General features: G+C 44.4%; 1 protein-coding gene across 2 annotated transcripts in view; it reads right to left on the bottom strand.

Moving 5' to 3' along the window:
• Positions 1–20,323, bottom strand: part of LOC114669158 (acyl-CoA dehydrogenase family member 11-like) — a 42,781-nt gene that overhangs the window by 2,911 nt on the left and 19,547 nt on the right. For both annotated transcript variants that reach the window (XM_028825299.2, XM_051921039.1), the window contains exons 6-13: positions 17,560–17,702; positions 15,282–15,431; positions 12,623–12,717; positions 11,434–11,533; positions 9,952–10,092; positions 7,987–8,079; positions 3,886–3,993; positions 1,693–1,864 (exon numbers count right to left, since the gene is read on the bottom strand). In XM_028825299.2, coding sequence (XP_028681132.1) covers positions 1,693–1,864; positions 3,886–3,993; positions 7,987–8,079; positions 9,952–10,092; positions 11,434–11,533; positions 12,623–12,717; positions 15,282–15,431; positions 17,560–17,702 — 1,002 coding nt within the window. The remainder of the gene's footprint in view (positions 1–1,692; positions 1,865–3,885; positions 3,994–7,986; positions 8,080–9,951; positions 10,093–11,433; positions 11,534–12,622; positions 12,718–15,281; positions 15,432–17,559; positions 17,703–20,323) is intronic.

Below are 20,323 nucleotides of genomic sequence, written 5' to 3'. Positions count from 1 at the left end.
CGGCATACAGCACCGGCTCCTTCAGGTTGTCAGAAAAGGGTCTCGCGTGACTGTGGTTTAAAGACGTCACGCTGTCACCTAACTTGACACTCCCAGTGACTTCCGGTCGTCTAAACTGACGTACCCTACAACTAGAAGATGAGTAACACGACATCGACTCGAGATGAATTCACCTTCCCAGGAAACAACAAATACAAACTGGGATGGAGACATGGCCAGCCTTCTGCTGTTCCCAGCATGAACGCCATCGTCATCATCCCGGTCTCGGCCATCGCTGCTGCAGCCTCCATAACCTCACGCAGGCGAGCGTTACGATCCAACTGGACTGCTGAGAGTCTGCACACCTTCACTGAACCCTCCCAGTCCAGAGCCAGGCCCACACCGCCTGGTACAACGTCAAAGTCCTCTCCGACTCCGTAAGGATTTAGGACCCCCTAACACTTTAAAAAAAAAAAAAAGGGGGACCGTCTACAGCTGTGGTCTTCAGGTTTGTTTTGGTGGCCGTATTTTGCACCCTGCTTTTAGGCCGTACCTGTTGGATTGATTTTATTTTTTTTCTTGTATACCAGGATGACCACCATAAAGAAGGTGACTTTCAAGATCAGGACAGGTATGGAGAGGGACCCCCCCCCCCCCCCCCCATCATGTTTGGGACAAAGACACCTTTTTGTTTTTTCTTTGATTTCCCCTTCAGCTCCACAGTTTCAAATCAAACAATTCAGAAGTGCACAGGGGATCTGCAGACGTGTCAATCTCACCACTCGTTTCCAACATGTGGTGCCCCCCATTTCAGGGCCCTTCAGCTATGGCAGGTCTGTTAAAGCAGTCAGTCACATGCAGTGTGCGAGGGGCGCTGAGGGGCTTCTCTGGTGATGCTCTGCCATCTTCAGCTCCTGCTTGTTTCAGGGGGCTTGTTAATTGGATTGAAATCGGGGGGCCTGGCTTGGCCATTCAAGAATTTTCCATTTTTTTTAGCTTTCCTGTGTTGCCCCAGCAGGATGTTTGGCTCATCGTCTTGGTGGAGGATGAGTGCCGTCCCGTGAGTTTGGAGGCATCTACTGGAACGACTGAACACCTCAGAATTCAATGTGCCACGCTGTCAGCCGGTCCATCGTCAGTGAAGAGAAGTGTGCCAGCCACTCATGCCCAATCCCCCATGTTTAACAGGTGAGGTGGTCTGCTTTGGATCTCGGGGAGTTCCCTTGTCGTCACTCTGATGAGGTTCGTCTTTGTCTCGTCGGCCCTCGAGACCTTTTTTTCCCAGAATGCTGCAGGCCCTTTTTTCGCAAACCGTAATCTGGCCCTCCTGTCTCTCTGGTGGATTGCAGATGTTTCTGTACATCTCAGAATTCAGTGTGCAACTGACGTCGGGTCTGAAATGTGGGGGGGCCATGCGGAGACCAAAACGTATGCAGATACCCTTAAAGGAAAGTCTGCATTTGTGTGATTGAATCGTGTGATTTGTAATTTTGAACTGTGGAGTAGAGGAGGAAAATTAAGGAAATCAGTGTGTGTGTGTGTGTGTGTGTGTGTGTGGCTCAGTCCTCACAGACCTTTAAAACAACATCTGCTATCACTGGCTGTGGCTTAATATGGCTGCTGCTGTATGGGAATTAAGATCTAAACGTGATGCTCCTCTGTCGGGCTACGCCACCTGTATGAGCGCATTAACAAGCGTGTGTTCCTTCTTACCCATGTAAATGCGGGCCAGGCTGTAGGAAAAGTCGCGTGCCGAGAGCTCCATAAAATCGGGACCGCGTTCCATGGAGATCTGTATAAACTGCTTCAGTCTCTGAAGTGAGCCGCTCAAAGCCCCCACGGGAACGGCCAGCGCTGGATTCTGGGATGCCACCTCCAGCTTATTCTGGGGAATAAAAAGAGAAGTCTTTGAAAAAAGTGAGAAGCTAAGAATGCGACACGCGAGTAGATACACTAGCAAGGCGTTCGTTAGAGAGCAGCGTTTCTCAACCTTTAAGTAATTGCAACACGAGTTTTTATACCAGTTTTAATCGCGCCCCCCTAACATTTTTTTGAAAGGAGCCCACTAATACCAATTTGTTCTTTTTTAATTAATGATATATCATAGATACATATTTTATTATACCTACTTTTATCGACTGTCTAACTCCATCCATCCATCCTCTTCCGCTTATCCGAGGTCGGGTCGCGGGGGCAGCAGCTTGAGCAGAGATGCCCAGACTTCCCTCTCCCCGGCCACTTCTTCTAGCTCTTCCGGGAGAATCCCAAGGCGTTCCCAGGCCAGCCGGGAGACATAGTCCCTCCAGCGTGTCCTGGGTCTTCCCCGGGGCCTCCTCCCGGTTGGACGTGCCTGGGACACCTCACCAGGGAGGCGTCCAGGAGGCATCCTGATCAGATGCCCGAGCCACCTCATCTGACTCCTCTCGATGCGGAGGAGCAGCGGCTCTACTCTGACTTAGCTTCTCACCCTATCTTTAAGGGAAAGCCCAGACACCCTGCGGAGGAAACTCATTTCAGCTGCTTGATTTCGCGATCTCGTTCTTTCGGTCACTACCCATAGCTCATGACCATAGGTGAGGGTAGAAACATAGATCGACTGGTAAATTGAGAGCTTTGCCTCAGCTCCTTTTTCACCACGACAGACCGATGCAGAGCCCGCATTACTGTGGACGCCGCACCGATCCGCCTGTCAATCTACTATATAACTCTATATTTATTTTTCTAGTATCAGAGTGTAGTTCGTTAATTTGTTTTGGTTTCAATAGATGTATTTTTCATATTTTCGATTCTTGTTTTCTTTTTTTCACATCTTCGCACCCCCCTGTTTGTTACTTCGTACCCCCCTAGGGGGGCCTGCCCCACAGATTGAGAACCACTGAGTTAGAGAATGCCAATCTGTATTTAATATCAGACGACACCAGGCTGTAGCACCACACACACACACACAAACACACACACACACACTAGCAGAGAGCAATTGGCAGTCTCCAGATCTTTCAGATGGCTCTGGAGAAAAGTACATACAGTTAGGTCCATAAATATTTTGACAAGAGACAACTTTTTTTTCATTTTGGTTCTGTACGTTACCACAATGAATTTTAAATTAAACAACTCAGATGCAGTTGAAGTGCAGACTTTCAGCTTTAATTCAGTGGGGTGAACAAAACGATTGCATAAAAATGTGAGGCAACTAAAGCATTTTTTGAACAGAAGACAACACTGAGGAAGTAACGCATCATTGTTGGGTAAGCGGCATTAATCGATGTGTATCAGTCTTCATCTGTCTAGATTACTCTCAAGAACTTAGGGGGTGTCACCATTCAGGTCTAGAATGTATCCGATATATACAGCCGTGCATTGGTCACAGCAAAGCGAACAAGTCTCCCCATGGAGGACTGAGGAGTGATGGGCCGTGCAGTCGTCACTTAGGTGGACGGGGTGAGTGTGTGTTACACTTACAGTACGGCTAACCCAAAAATGAACTTGGCGAGTTCCACTCACTACACGACAATACTAATAAAAAGGGCGAAGAACAACAGCAGCATCATCATCATCATCATGTAAAATAGCACTCTCAAATCCTAATGATCCCAATCCACGCCCACCCAATATTGCCAGATCAGAGTCCGGACACCTTGTTTGTAAATCGGCAGGTCTGAGGATATTATGTTCTGATCATCTTGTTATTGGCCACACATAACATGTCTACACTCAAAAACAAAGCATTGCTTCTCCTCAGCAGTAAACCAATCTCATGACCTTTTCCCTTCTTCATCTTTCGTATTGTGGCAATGAAAGCCCACGTTCTCCTCAGTTATTATCTTCTCATGCCTCTCTGTTGATACAGTGTATGCCACCCCATCTGTTACCCCTCAAATGTCTGCTGTAACGGAGCATCCTGCTTACCTTGACATCCGTGAAGTAGGCCTGCAGCACTTGTCCTTGACTTTTCACCAGGGAACGAAGGACATCGAGAGATAAGATGTTGGTTGTGCCTTCCCAGATACTCAGCACCTATAGAAAAAGCCCAAAGGGTAGCACCACCACATTCTGTTTCTTTTTCTGCACTTCATTTTTAAAAAGAGAATATCCGCGCACCCATTTTCTAAGCCTGCTTAGGCCATTCGTAGTACATAGATAAGAGACTTTATTAATCCCCAAGGGGAAATTCACATTGTGTGGCGCTCTGCAAGACTGCTCGGCCTACATCACCAGGAAACGATCTGCTCGCCACGCTGAAAAGCCATGTCTGCTCGGCCAAGGCAAGGTCATGAGTACTCGGTATTAGTTCAAGGCAAATAACGGACTGCCATTGTCATCCACGTGTTGTAGGATTCGCTATCTGCCACTGGCGGTTACCACAGTGCAAACCTGCAAACTGAAATGGCGTTGTCGGCTGGCTTTAATCTGTGCATAATAAATGTTACTTTGCTGTTAAATTCCTTTCATATCTTAAATTTGACTGACGTGACTAAGTCTGCACATGGTACCTGGTGTGGGGAGCCTGACTCTTTCTTTCCCACTGGGTTAGCAGGCTGAGGAAGACGTCGCAAGAGAAGACTGCATTGAGGAAGAAACGCGTCATTGGTGGGTAAGTGACACTACTAGCTAATGTGATTCGGCCTTCATCTGTTTAGATTCTTCTCAAGAAGTAAGGTGGACGGGACCTGTGTGTGTCACACTTAGGGTACAACAGCAGATCAATCCAAAAACGAACTTGGCGAGTTCCACTCACTACACGTTAATACAAATGTGTGGGTGATACAAACACACAAAGGGAGAAGAAGAAGAACATCATCATCATCATATAAAATGGCATTCTCAATCCTACTGAACCCAAACCAGATGTTGTTGCTGTCTTGCACCCAGCATGGGAGTGTGGCGCAGTGCTACATAGGTTGGCGTGGGCCGAGTAGACCGTTCAGCTGACGTCATCAGGAAGTGCTCCACTTGCAGTATCTGTTCAGCCAAGGCCAGGAGCTCTCCGTGTAGCTCAGGCTAGTAAGAGACCGCCTGTCTTCTCTGCCATTGTGTTCCAGACGTCACAAGTTGGCGGCTGGCCCCCGGCCGTTACCGCAGTGCACATCTGCGAAGTGAGATGGCTCGCGGTGTGAATCGTCGGTGGTGCACAATGTTCGAAGCTATGCTAACAGCACAAGCTTCACTTGTGGAAGGTTACTGAAATCTATTGAATGTTTCAATTCCAGAGCTCAGTTCTGTTTGAATGCGCTTCCCAGTCGTTCCCGAGACGATTTTCTAGGAGTGGTTTCTTTAACAATATTTTACTAAAATACACGAGTTTTGGAAGTTGTGAGCAGCCTACTACAAACCTGACAAGTACACTAACTTTTGTTTCATGGATGTTTTGAGATCGTCAGCAGTTTGTTCAGCATTGGCTCTCTTCGAAGCCGTCATGGTTGGCATTATGGTTGAATTTTTATTTAATTTTCCGATGATGTTTGCACCGACTCCTCTTTCCGTTATCTCAGAAAATGTAATTTCTGTTGTCATTTATTTTCTATTAAGTTCCGTTCAAACCTCTCCTTGCATTTCTTAACTTTTAGAGTTGCAGCATGGCCGCTGCTGGAGCATGCCATCCCATGATCCTCCAGGAGTGCACAACCCCCGTCGTCATCAGCGCATTAGTATTTAGAATGTTGCATACGGTTTTAAATCATTTGAGATTTCTCACCTGAACCTCAGAGTTTTAATTAACGGCTTTATGGTTTGGTCTTGGTGGCACCAACTTTTTCTCCTGGTCCTTTCCTTAAAGTCGTTCTCTGTCCCCTTTGAGACAGAACACAAGCCCACCGTGTCAGGAACTTTGTCACCATTCTCCAAAAAAATAAAAAAAACGAGAGATTACAAGTTTTCTTGGTCATCATGGGCTATCGGGGTCGCTTCACATGCCATGCAGCATTAAACCGAATTAACAATTGTTTTCCTTTTTGGTGGAGTGTCCCTTTAATCGAATTCCACAAACCCTAGCGCCGACATCGCCTGCCCGCTTGCTGGGGGACACCCTGACAGGTCTTTCATGTTCCACTACTCTGTTCTTGGGTGCCCACTTTCTGGCCAACAACCATCAAATGTTCTTTACGCTGCACGACCACAAAATGCGTAGCCAGTCATTGATAAAGGAGCGACACAGGCCGTTGGTTTGTCTTCACCACAGAAGTGACACGTTGTCACAAGTGTGCCGCTTGTCATTTTGGTGTAGTTTTCATTTTTCACAGTTTTATTGTTATTTAATCCTTTTTACGTTGTTTTAGTTAAAACTTTTATTAACAATAATAACCTTGCTTCCATGGCCTCCGTTTCTGGTGGAGTGTGTAGTTTGGCAAGGAGTTGTCAAGTTATGATGTCAACCATTACGTAGAGCAGGGGTCCTCATTCTCGGTCCTGGAGGGCCGCAGCGGCTGCAGGTTTAATTCTAGCCAGTTTCCCCAATTAGAACTCAGCCCTTGCTGGTAATGAAACTGGGTATTTAACTGTAGGCCGTATTTGCGCTTTCATTCGTCAAAGACAAATTTTAGTTACGCTGTTGATCAGAGGTCCTCAATTACAGTTCTGGAGGGCTGCAGGTTTTCACTTGAACCATTTTCTTAATTTGAACCCATTTATTTAATGCTAAAGCAATACAGCTCTTGGGATTTTAGCTGTCTGGCCCGTTACAATGCAGAACCCTTAACTGCCTATTTTAGTTTTTAGCAGCTGCATTTAATTTTTAATTGTCGCCTGTTTAATAATAATAATTTTTTGCATTTATATAGCGCTTTTCTCACTACTCAAAGCGCTCAGCAATTGCAGGTTAAGGGCCCAACAGAGCAGAGTCCCTATTGGCATTTATGGGATTTGAACCGGCAACCTTCCGATTGCCAGTGCAGATCCCTAGCCTCCGAGCCACCACTCCATCCTCATCCCTGTAGGGGCCAGTGGTCACCGCCAGGGGGCGCCCCAATGCCTCAGGAGCCCTGGCCCTCAGCACTTCCACCACACCCATAAGTGCTGGTGGGGGGAAGAAGACCAGAGACACCCGGAGTGCTTCCGGGTGTGCAGCTGGCACTTCCACCACACTGGGGAGTGCCGGCGGAAGATTGTTAGGAGGCACCTGGAGCACATCCTAGTGATGGGTCGTTCCTGAACGATTCGTTCATTTTGAACGAATCTTTAATGTGACTCGGGAAGAACGAGTCGTCTCGTGGGAGTGAGTCGTTCAGTCGCGCATGCGCATTTGCGCAACTTTCTATAGTTTTTTCGAGTCTTCGGGTTTTTCGAGTCGTTCGTTCGTCACGTGACAGCCCCATAAGCTTAACCTATGCAGTCTGAGCCGGAAAGAGAATTGATTAGTTCATTCCTCGAGTCTTTCGAGTCGTCAGTGTAGCTCCCTAGCCGCAGAGCCACCACTCTGCCTAATTACCCAGACATTACTTAAAAATGAAATGCAGGTAAACCAATAAACCTGCAGCTCTCCAGCTAACGGGCTTCTTTTTAAACCCATGCATGTGCACCATCAGGTACCTGTGTTAAAAATAAATAAATGAGAGGGGAATTGGAAGGAGCGTTAAGTTTAAATCTGTTCTGGTCCACACATGGATAACGTCCTCAGAGAAGGAAACTCTACAGTTGGGAGCAGGCGCTGACAGAGCGCATTGACGCACCCACCACACGACAAACCAACTCAGGATCCAGATTAGGACCCGAGTGTGGCCATGTGACAGGTGCAATTCACATTTCTGTTGGATGAATGAACGCACTAACGAGCCAAATAGTTAAATACAAAGTTTCATTATCAGCAAGGACCGTCTTCTAATTAGGAAACTGGCTGGAAGGAAAAGCTGCGGCCCTCCAGGAGCGTGATTGAGGACCCCTGATGTAGAGTCTAATAACTGTTATTTGGTTTTATATATGAACACATTTTTTCTTTCATCCCGAGCATGCATCCCCATACAAAATAGGATAAAAACCTCTTCAAGATAAAATAATCTGCCAGCATTGTGGCCTCACCTGTGCATCTCTCAGCATGGATGGCAATCCAGTGTCCTCCATGTAGCCCTGGCCCCCAAAGCACTCCAGACCCTCAGAAATCACAGCAATTGCCTACAAAAGTAATTTACAGCTCAGTACAGTGGAATGCTTTACGAAATCTATAAAGACAGATGCCAGTTTCAACCTCTCTGGACGGTGGTGCCATTCTGTATTTCAGTTGAGGTCACTTGCGGTGCCCCAGGAGCTGAAAGCTGTAATATTCACAATTCCAAAGGGTAGAATTTTTATTCTATGGACCCTGACATCAAAAACAAACTGCTTAGGTTACCCGCCTCCTCGTTTTCTAGCCTCTTCTGTCTTCTTGAAAGGAACGCAGTATATGAAAGTGTGGAAGAATAATTTGAGGGTAGCATAGCATTCATCTTAAAGAAATAGCATAAAGGGTTAATAAATGTCAGAAACCTGTTCAGGCACATCAGGAAACCAGAAAAGGGTCAAGTGAACAACAAAAGATGATATGAAGTCAGCAGATGTCCTAGAAAGAACCAAAATGGACGGTCGTTAATAAATGTCAGAAACCTGTTCAGGCACACAAGGCAGCAGATGTCCTGTAAAGAACCAGAATGGACGGTCGTTATATTTACAGAGATTTCAAGGGTGGTGGCTCAACTCAAAGGTATAAGCAGAACCAGAATATCTCTATTATAAAAACGAGATGTGATTTTTCTCAGAGAGACACTTACACGTCCCGCGAGACGAGTCCACGCCCGGGGCCGTAAATAAAGGACATAGAGTGGATGACAAAGTAGAACGTCGTAAAGAATTCAAAAATGTTGGCGCGGTACGCATGCAGGGCAGGTTAGAGACAATGGAAGTATGAAAATTTGAAAGTCTCAAAAAATTGATAGTCAAGATCGCATTAGCGCAAACAAACGGAAATTATCACTCGGTGAAATAATGGAACAGCGAAAAGAGATTGTTCGGATTTAAACTTTAAGTCGGAGACTTGCAAATTGTCTAATTCGTGTTGCCAGTGAGAATGAAAAGATTTCAAAAATGTTGGCGCGGTATGAAGTCCCGTGAGACAGAGACTTTTAACGTGAGATTCTTTCAAGTCATGCCATACTATTTACAAACAAGACCGCGGTCATCTAACCTCTCAGTCGTGTGAATGCTTTTATCAGACACACTTCCTGCGCTCTCAGCTCTTATAAATTTTATCAGGACAATAATTTTATATGTTCTAGATGACACGTCAACGACAAAGCAAAGAACAAAGAGCATGGACAAACATTAGAGAAAGTCGTTTTATTTATTAGAGAGAAAGAAACAATATTTACTTACAGGCAGTTCTACGTTGCGTTGTCACGATGAAAGTCCAAACACAGAATCAAAATTCAATGCGATATTGACGAACCGTTAATTCCAAATATTGTTACTAAAGTTTTAAAGTAAAAATGAAAATAATGCATACAGTATGTAACAATTCCCATGAAAATAGCAATCTCTTAAAATTGTATATCCGGTTAAACAAAATGGGGGTGGGCGAGCGAAGCGAGCAGGCAGTGAAGCCCCCTAGCATAACTATATAAACGTCTACGCATGGAATTGTGTATGTGTGTCTGTCTGTCCAGCCCGGAAGTCCAAGGCTACAGCATGAAGCTCAAAGAAACCGACCCTGTCGCCAAAAGTGAAACCGCCGAGAAAAGAGAACCTCGCTTAGCCCTTAATACACAAGCGAGGCGAGCACATCGGCAAAACAAAACCTCCGACAAAAGTGAACCTCGCTTAGCTGCTAATACACAACTGATGCATCCCATATGCATCCCATAATCTCATTTTTTACTGTGTGTTAAAACTTTGTTGATGTCCTGTTAGATCTTAACCTGCACAGCCCTTGAATACTTGAAGGTCCAACTTTATTAGCCTGCCTGAATTGAAAGAGACAAATGTAACATCCCAGAGTTCCCGTGACCCGCTTACCTGTTTGCCTGTATAGAGTTTAGCAATGGGTGTGAGAAGGCGCAGCAGGTGCCGCTCCAGCTCAGTGGCAGAGCCCGTCTCCTCCCGTCCCAGAAGCCGAGCGAGTTCCATTACCAGTAAGAATGCACCCCGCGTCTCCACCTAAGAAAGAAAGTGTGAAGGGATCAAGTAGGCAGGAAGAACAAAACCTGAATAAAAACGAAATCACTAAAACACCACTACTGGAATAAAGGGGTAAAGCTTAAAATCAAAGGAGACCGATTAGGAAAACTGCTGCCACTGCCAGTCTGGTGAGGCGTATGTATTTCTCACGGTCAATAAGTTTTTTCAACTTTAACCAAAATTAAATATGTTACGGCCAAAGCGAGAAATGGCCAATGTCGCTGTAAATTGACTGGCTAATGTCCGATTTTTCCTTGATTTCGGGATTTGGCCAGCTAGTTTGCGAAATAGCATGGGGCAATTGGCCAAAGTCGGAAAAAAAAAGGCACAAGCAGCGATTTGTTGCACACTTAGTAGTGCAATTGCATCGAGTGTAGCCTGGCAGTTCTTGTTCAGAAAGCGGACGCCACTTGGTTGTTTCATAATAATTAAGATTAGGTATATAAGTAGGTTTTACATTTGTTATCATTTTAACCCTAAAATAGTGACGTAACATCATTTATTGACCTTAAGGTTAGCGTTTGGGCTAGGGGAAGACATCAAGTGGCATCCGCTTTCTGAACAAGACCCCCGTGGACAGTCTTGCATCAGCAATTCACATTTGGCCAGCCAATTTGGGAACTGGCCGAACTTGGGGTTTTGGCCGTAACAGATGCATTGTTTGACACGGTTATGTAAATTCAAGAGTTTATAAAATGAACCTCTATTCTCTGTTTCTCTGATCTTTCTGACCAAGTAGTGCAATTGCATCGAGTGTAGCCTTGGCGAATTTTGGCCAGGGAGTTCTCGCCACTTCGCGAAATGGCCGGCCAAAGTCGCATATACGCTGGTCATTTCTAGTCATTTGGACTTTGGCCACACCTCTCGGCCAAAATGTGAAATGGCCGAACTTCGGGTTTTGCCCGTAACATGCACTATACAACAACAATAACATTTATTTCTATCGCAGGTTTTCATACAAATGGTGTTGCTCAAAGTGCTTTAGAAGATAAAGAAAGAAAAATATAAAGATAAGATTTAGGCAGTACTAAATAACAAAGAATAAATTAAAGGTGGCCAGGAGGACAGAAAAAACGAACAAAACAAAAAAAAAACTCCAGAGGGCTGGAGAGAAAAAAAAATCTGCAGGGGTTCTGAGACCACCCAGCCAGCCAGGCCCCACTGGGCATATAAACATATAAATAAACCCTGCATTTTAGAGCAGGTCACTAATTCCACCTTGTCCATTACCTTTGCCTTCAGCCTTGGACAGAATTTACAATTTTTAATTACCGAATAACAAACCACAAAGCCTCTACTGCCAAACCTTGAGCACCGTACCTCCATTCTGGCCAGAGTCTGCATGTGGAGAGGGTGGTCTTTAAGGTACTTTCCAAACACAAACCGCTTTGTGGCATACTCTCGCCCCAAGTGAATGATCCTGCAGGAGAACCAGAATTCAATGAATGCACAGAAATCACTTCGATAAAGTCACGCAAGGGCTCCATTTTTAGTTTACTGCATTCATCTACCAGCTGGTGTGAACACAGTTGGACACAATGTCCGGTATTCTCTGGATGAGTGTAGATATAAAGGGCGCACAGAGAATACAGGGTACAAAAAATGACTACCACGCTTCTTTTTCCTTTCTTTTTCTAAATGTGTTTATGCCCTGAGACAAAGACTGGACTCCTTTGGTGTCTCTTTAGAGAATCCTTGGGTCCTGCTGGTTTGACTTTGTGTTGCTCACGGAGTCCCGAATGAGGCACATGACCTGCATTGTGAGGGAGCATCAGTTACGTGGTGCCATTACCCGAGGGTGATCCAACTCGTAGGACCCCAGTGGCTGGACCAGGCCAAGGGGACGCGCACGTAACACCTGACTGTGGCAGATAGATGGGTGGGACTGGACCACACATCTGCCTGGGGGGGTTACCAACTAGGATCCCAAGCTGTTTCGTCCTGACCTATTTTCATGCAGAATGGACACAACAGAAGTCAATAGTGACCAGCACTGTACAATGGCAAACAATGAAAATCTCACATTACTCATCTTTCATAATCCATAAGTCTTTTATCAAGTCGCTTACTCTAAAATAGTGTTAAATAGAAATATTCTGAATTATCAGCGTAGACATATAAATTGAAAACCTAAAGACTCATGGGAAGGTCTCTTTGAAATGAAGGTCAATGAATGACGGAGTCAAGTCAAAAAGTCGCTTGAGCTTCTTTCTCTCCATTCTGCATGAAAACATGGGAATTTATCCACCACTCCCAATGACATTTGGTTAGTGACGTCATATCATTTTCGGGTGGAGTATTCCTTTAAGTACTGGCTAAACTGCAAACACCTCAAGGAGGAGGGCACCCTAGAGTTGCCTGCAGTACCCCATAAAGGAAGAATGCTAAAAGTGGCGCTTGTCCTCTCACTACATCTCTTGCCTAAAGTAACGCATCACATTTATGTTTATGGATCCTTTTCCTTATAAACAAGAACTAAAAATGAAAATGGGATATTCATGTAGCTTACCTCCTCATGCCTGAAGCCGCACAGATGGCATTGTGAATGCGGGTTATGGTCAGCATGTCAGAAATGGATGCCACACCCCTTCCTTCCTTTGAGATCTGCAGAGAGAGGAGTGAGTGTAGCAACAGTCCAGTCGTCATAGTACTGTCATGTATTAAAAACAAGGAAAGTCATTTTGAGCACCAAAGTTAATCACGAGGCTGTTTGCAAAGTCGCAATGGCCAGTGACGCTAAAGCTTAGAAATGGGGCAGTCAAGTAAACACTAAGATAAAAGTTTGCATGAGGAACACAGAGTCGTAAATAATCCCTTGAACGTTCTGAAAACGTGACCATAAGTACTGTAACACTCTCATGCCAGCTTCGGAACCTTGGTAATGTTTTGAAACTGAGGTTGCCAGCCTCTATTGCTCCGTTTTGATTTGTGTGGCCCTTTCAGGGGTAAGGATGACGTAGCCATCTTCTAACGCCCCTCACTAAGATTTAGAAAGCGCGAGGTCGCCAGCCTCTACCGCTCTGTTGGATTTGTGCAGGCCATTCAGGGGTATCCTTGAGGGACAGCTGGAAGAAATCCAGTAGGCATCTCACTGGGCCCTGGTGAGATAGTTTGGAAACTGAGGGCACCAGCCTGTAATGCTTTGTTGGATTTGTGAAGCCCCTTGGCCCCCCTGTAAAGGTTTATTTTTGCTTGTTCTGATTTGAAGATATGGTCACCAGCCTTGGCCATACTGCTCAATTTGACTTGTGTGCTTGAAAGGTGAGGGATAGTGGATGTCATGGGATAAACATGTAAATCGAGGCTAACCATTGAGGTATTTACAACATTAACTTGCCCACCAATATAAAAGGGAATCCAAGAGAATAACGTTCCTTTTCCTTAACACCCAGTTTGGGGTAGTGAGGGGCTTTAGTCTGTCTCAGGAGCATCAGGCCAAGGTAGGGACCAGTAAAGGAGACAGCAGGGGGCACACAATCACACTTAAACATGGCCAATTCAATATCCTCAATTAGAACAATCACCAGATCTCCAGGGATGTGGGAGGAAAACCCACACAGACACCGGGAGAACATGCAAAGTCCACTTGGACAGCAATCAGACAAAGGATTTAAACGGCAAACCCTCAATCCATGAGACCACACCGCTGTACCTTCTTGCCACCCTGTACTGGGACAAGTAAATAATGACAAAAGAGAGAACCATTACTTGGGTCTTCATATCTTCTCCAGGGGATACCAGCTGTTTGTTTAAGACGAACCTACACCAATACTAGACATCAGCTTCATTGCAGATCTATGAAATTCGTGGCCTAGCATTGCTCTCGTAAACAGAAGCTTGGGGATCCCAGAACTCATCTTAAATGAATATAAACAGACAAAATATGTTGGAGTGAATTATCTTTAAACTTCTTCTATTCTAAACAAACTGTTTTAAAACGGACAGTACTGTCAGATTTTACACCAATGAACAGTGCCCAGCGCCTACAGCCAATCGTGTGGCCAAGAGGCGTCTTGTCTAGCTTTGCCATTCCTGTGCTGTAAATATTCCATCGGAGATTTTCTTTTTGGCTCTCTTACAATTGAAATTAGCAAAATGTCCACCCACTCCCTTACTATACTGTCAAATCAGCCATTTTCTAACCCGCTTAGTCCTGAACAGGGTCGTGGAGGTCTGCTGGAGCCTATCCCAGGTAGCACAGAGCACAAGGCAGGAATAGTAAGGAGACTGTGGGTTCGCTTCCTGGTTCCTCCCTGTGTGGATAGCGCTTTGAGTACTGAGAAAAGCGCTATATAAATGTAATGATTTATTATTATTAACAAACACACACACCACGGCCAATTCAGGACTGCCAGTTCACCTAACCTGTATGTCTTTGGAGTGTGGGAGGAAACCCACGCAGAGAACATGCTGCAGATGCCACGTGAGCTAGATGGGCATCCCAGCAACAAGAGGGGATGATTCCTTACCCGGCTCCTAGTAGGCAGACAGGCATTCCGGCCAGGGAGGAGAAGCGGATGACACCCAGAAAGAAGGACCAGAAAGTGGGTGCATGGACAATTCACTGAAGCTGGGGGGAGTTTTCCTCCCCCAGCATGCTAGATGGCAGCAGCCCCAGATATCAGTGGCCAATTGGAAGCAAGCAGGGCATGCCAGGAGATGTAGTCTGGCAGAGGAGCCCTGTTGGGGTCACTGGGTGCCGCAAGAGAGCGCTGCAGGGAGACAAGCTCTCTGTTATAATGGGAGCTGGGAGGAAGAGAGGCAACACTCGACTGGAGGAGGGAAGCACGGTGGTGAGAGAACTGTGGTGAAAAGAGAGAGAAATATGTGCTTTGTGTGACTTTTGAGTATTGTGGTATAATAAACACAACTATATTTGAACCCGGGACTCTGAGTGTCTTCTTGTTTGGGGCTTGCTGACGCCCCTGGTTCCACCACAATGCAAACTCCACACAGTGAGGACTCAGGATGCACACCCTGGTCTCCTTCCTGTGAGAGGGAGCAGATTTTTCCATTGTGCCACCATGAATTACTACACTGGCTTATTTATAAAGAAACATCAGAAATATTCTAAAAGGTACAGCCGTGGATGCACGTTTAGATTATAAGCACAGCAGACACACTTAATTTATTGTGTTATGTGGATGCAGAACTGCTTTTCATCTTACCAAGTATGCTTTTGTACCGTCCAGCAGCAGTTCGGCTGTGGGCACCTGCCTCGTGCCAAGCTTGTCCTTGAGTCTTTGAACCTCAAGATTGTTCAGATTTCCATCTTCATCGCGAACCGGAAGGTAGAACAGGGATAACCCTTTGCTGCCCTGAGGAACATAATTTGAAAAATGTTATGCAAACATAAACAAAGCGCTAATCATTTTACTACTGTGCAAAACTGGATTGTTGTTTGAATCATAATTTAACACTAATATGACATAATAAACTCTACACAGGCACCGCAGATGATTTTAAGTATTTAACTCACAAATACCAATGACTGTATTTTGTATTAATCATGCTGCAGAGAGCTATATGATTTATTATTTCTATATGAATTTGTTCTTCATTTAGGTAGAAAAAGAATTAAGCTTGTGCACAGAATTATATGATTAACTTAATTCTTTTATGTGAAAATGCTGACCTCTTGATACTAACAGAACACCCTGTGATATTATAAATTAATGTGATTGTTTCTTTACTCTTGTTTAAAAATATAAGAAAACATATCACTTATGAATTAATAAGGATTATTCATCTAACCAAACAATTATAATGTAATGAAGATATTAAAACTAGAAGAATGTAATCTCTTTACAACTAATGTAATGAACTATAAGAAACTGCTTAAATTGGTCTTGTGTGTGTGTACACCGAGAAGGGCGTATTCCTTAGGAATGCGAGTGCCTGGTGGCTCTTTATTTTGGGATACTCCTGTATGTAATAAATCAGGATGTAACCATAACTTACGGCAATGTAGGTATGGCCTCGAAATGAACTGCTATGCTTCTTTTTCTTCTCTCTTTGTCTAATGAACAAGCTAGATGATAAAATACAGAAAATCTTTTCTTTTAGGGCAATCTGTCTGAACCCAAATCAGTTGACTGAGCTGGGGGGCAGTCTCTCAGTCTTTTTAACTCACCAAGAATAAAAAAATTGCTTTTTATTTTAAATTGGTGTTTTTCCCGTTGTTTTTCGACTTCAGCGTTGACAGTACCAGTGGTGTAGTAAAGGCCATCACAGTTTGTTTGTCCTTCTCCACTGTAAGCCCCTCTGTGAGCTCACCAAACACACAGTTGTTAGTGGATTAGGAGGGATTGGGACCCCCAAGCTGTCTGAAAGGCATTTAAAGATTTTGGTCCTGAATGATGTTAATTTGGTGGACACTAAGCACATGTGGCTTAGTGAGGCTGGAGCTTGATTGCAACGTTTGCTGGTTGGATCTTGGCCTGGAAACCTTTTTGACAATTTTAAACGAGAGCGATCCGCTTTATATATAATTGAATAATTGTATGCTTTGCGCATCAAGCCTTTTAAAGATGCAAGTAAATCCCAGTGCCGATAACCGTGTCAACGTAGTAGCTATACATCTGTTGGGTACAAAGATAAAACCCTAATGAGTTTGCCTGAATTTGTGACACTAAATGTTAGTTTGTTAGTTCTGTTCTTTCAGAGTGAGACCTACTTGCTCGGTTAAAAATAAATATAACGGGCAGTGTGGCTTAATGGCTAAGGGCTATGTTTAATTTAATTTTAATTTTTTATTTGCACTTCATGTTGTCACACTGTGGACCCTGAGCTTCGTAATTTCGTCTCTCTGTATATTTGTATATGGTTGAGATGACAATAAAGTTTGCTTTGACTTTTTGTTTTGACTGGATTTGAAACCCTAACCCTCCCGGCATGAAGGTCAAAGAGTCAAATAACGTTATTGTGCAAGCCTTGTACAAATATTTAGGTAAAATAATGTTGTGAATGCGTCCCTGGCCGTGGTAAAGCATTTCTGAGGGCGTTGCTCCTGCTCACATCAAGTCTTCCTCACAGAGACAGCTGGACACAAATTCCAGGCTTCACAGTCACAGAGAGAGATAGCAGGTGGGGTGGGGTGGGGGGGGGGGTCTTCTTGTACTGCAGCCTTTGTTGTGTTTGCCAAAATAGTGAAGGTACTAAACCATGCATAAAAACGTACATTCTAATACCACTTAAGCTATGCCAGGATTGTGGGAGGTGCACCCTATTAGGCAAGTGCCAGCTTCTCAACAGGGTGACAGTCCACTCACAAAGTGGGACCCACTCGCGCACAAACACTAAAACAGGGTCTGTTTGGAATTGTTAATTAACCAAGTCACATCCTTGATCACGTGGCAGGAGTACCCACAGGGATCTCCAGGAAGAATGGGTCCTAAACTGGAAAAAAAAACAAAAAAAAAAACAGATCACCTAAAATTAGGTTACCTCTGTGGTAAGGCCTTGGCTGTCCACCACCCTTCCAAGGGTCAGTGCCATTTCTGAGTTGGTGGAAGATGTAAACCATTTGTATCCATACAGTCGGTAGGTGCCATCTGGCTGCACTTTGGCTACTGTCTCTGTTCCTCCAGCTATGAAGAATAACACAAAGTCAAATTTAATTTGGTTTAAGTGACCCGAGCCCAGAAGAGAGCGTAATGTCAGAGTGACTTGAACTGCAGGTTTAATTCCTTTACAACCAAATTTTCATTACAACAAAGTATTTTTACGGTCCTGACAGTTTCCCCCATATGACAGAGTGTATAGAAATCTCGTTACTATGAAACACATTCAGCAGATACTTTCATTACAACAAAGTGAAATGCCTGAATGAATCATCCACAGAGCAGTCAGTTTTGTGGTTGCAGCTCTGTTGTGCACAATGATCCCTGAACACAAACATTGTATATTTTTCTCTTTCCTCAAACTTTTTTTTTTTTTTTTTTTTTTTTTTTTTGCTGTGTTTGTTTTCGGTAGTTTTCAGTGGTTCCTAAAACCCCCCATAAGTTGAATTGAATTGGTATATTCTAGCTATTTCCAATTTCTCTAATTTTCTCAGTTAGTGATCAGCCTTGCCATGTGTAAGGTGTAGAGGGCGCAAGGTTTTAAACCAGGCCTTTTGAGCATTGCATACCTTGTGTGCATGTTTTTGTGTGTCAAGTAACATGTAGGACAAAACACGTAATTGTAAGTGCTGCGCCGTATGTTTAAAGCCTACAAAGGAAGAAGTTAAGAATCTTTAAAGGCGGAGTGGTGGCTCTGAGGCTAGGGATCTGGCAAGCGGAAGGTTGCCGGTTCGAATTCCGTAAATGCCAAAAAGGGACTCTGCTCTGTTGGGCCCTTAAGCAAGGCCCTTAACCTGCAATTGCTGAGCGCTTTCAGTAGTGAGAAAAGTGGTATATAAGTGCAAAGAATTATTATTATTTAAGTATAGAAACAACAAGTTTTACGAGAAAAACTAAGTTTAGAAAAGATACATTTTTCCTTTTTTTTGCCTTTTATTCTACATGTGTGTAGCAGTAGGGGGCGCTATCGCTCCCTTGAACCCTCAGGTACCACTCCAAACACCAGGTAAAAGTACAATTATTATTCTTTTTATTATAAATATGTGCACTAAGCACCCTCCACTCCACACTACTCATTCAAATACAGTACCAATTCTGTAATTAATCAACAATAATACACACTCCTCCTCTCCCAGACACTTAGCCACCCTTCCTCCCAACTCAGCTCAGTGTCTGGGCTTTCCCACAGTCCTTTTATATCCCCTGACCCGGAAGTGGTTCCAGCCCAACCATCCATAAGTCCTCATCACTTCCGGGTCAGATTAAAAGTCCTTTTCTTCAACCCGGAAGCACGTTGTTCCTTCTGGTCATGTGATCATGACGCACTTCTGGGTTATAGGGCATGTAGCACTCTGTAAGCTTCCCTACAGCGGCTCCTGGTGGTCCCCATGGTATCCAGCAGGGTTGTTTATAAAAACTACAATGTCCATAATGCCCTGCTGGAATTTGGGGACCTTCCATGCTGCTGGGAGGCTCCATATGGCGGCCTGGAGGTGTGGACCGGAATATTTGGTCGGCCATCCCTCACAGTGTGTAATAACTTTTTTCTTTGTTCTTGTGTGGATTATTTGCTCTGCATTTTTACTAAATATTTTAAAACGAACTTTTGGACTGAGAGATTTCTTTCGGCATGCGTTTTACCTATGCTTGAACTCGCCTTTATACTCCGGCGGCTACAGTCACCCTCCTATAGAAATGGCAGATGCTCGTTCAAGAAACATTCCAATTAGTGCGGCAGTCATTTAAGAAAAAGCATAGTCACTGGACAACATGCCGACAAGTGTCCCGAAGAGCGATCACCATGTCTGTGGAAGACTGTTTAGCCGTTGCTGGGTCAACAGCAGGCTCACAGCACTCCAAAAAGATCTTGGAGTGTGATGTGTGATGCAAGGAACATTACAAAGGCAGGGAACAGTACTACTTGGCCACTAACTTGACTTATAGCACGACCGCAATGTTTTCGGATTTTCTTCCACGGCCCTCTGCTGCGGCGCTGTGAGCCTGCGGTTGCCCTGCCCCAGTAACGGACAAACAAGCTTCGACAGACGCGGCAATCGCGCTTCAGAAACCTCACAATATGAAGAAGAAGAATAGAAAGATTCTGCTTCTGATTGATAACTGTACTGCCAACAGCACGCTTCCACATTTAGATAACGTTCGATTTGAATTCCTCCCACCCAATTGGACGGCAGTGCTTTAGCCATTGGATTCGGGCATCATTCGCACCCTGAAGTATTATCGCAAGGAAATGCTGAGAAACATTCTCGTCAGCATAACTTGTAGACAGGAGGAGTTGAAAACTAATGTGAAATGATTGCAAACCTCTGGATGCAAGTTAAGTCGAGCACTACAGCGACAAATATAGAATCTCATTACAACAAAATATTTTGAGGTCCCTGGCACTTCGTTGTAACGGAATTTGACCTGTATGTCATGTTCTGATTGGAATACACCAACGTGTTAAGAGAGTCCAATAAAATCAATACAGGAAGTCCCCGGGTTACATACGAGATAGGGACTGTAGGTTTGTTCTTCAGTTGTAAGTTGGAACAGGTACTTTATTTTAATAAATGCTATTGTTGACCAACTGTAACCAAGTGCTCTGCCAATGAATGGTGGAGTGTCACCTCTCTCTGACCTTTTTATTA

Source organism: Erpetoichthys calabaricus, chromosome 18 (assembly GCF_900747795.2).
Source record: "Erpetoichthys calabaricus chromosome 18, fErpCal1.3, whole genome shotgun sequence".
In the NCBI taxonomy this organism is placed as follows: Eukaryota; Metazoa; Chordata; class Cladistia; order Polypteriformes; family Polypteridae; genus Erpetoichthys; species Erpetoichthys calabaricus.
This window is presented reverse-complemented; position numbering and strand designations above follow the sequence as displayed.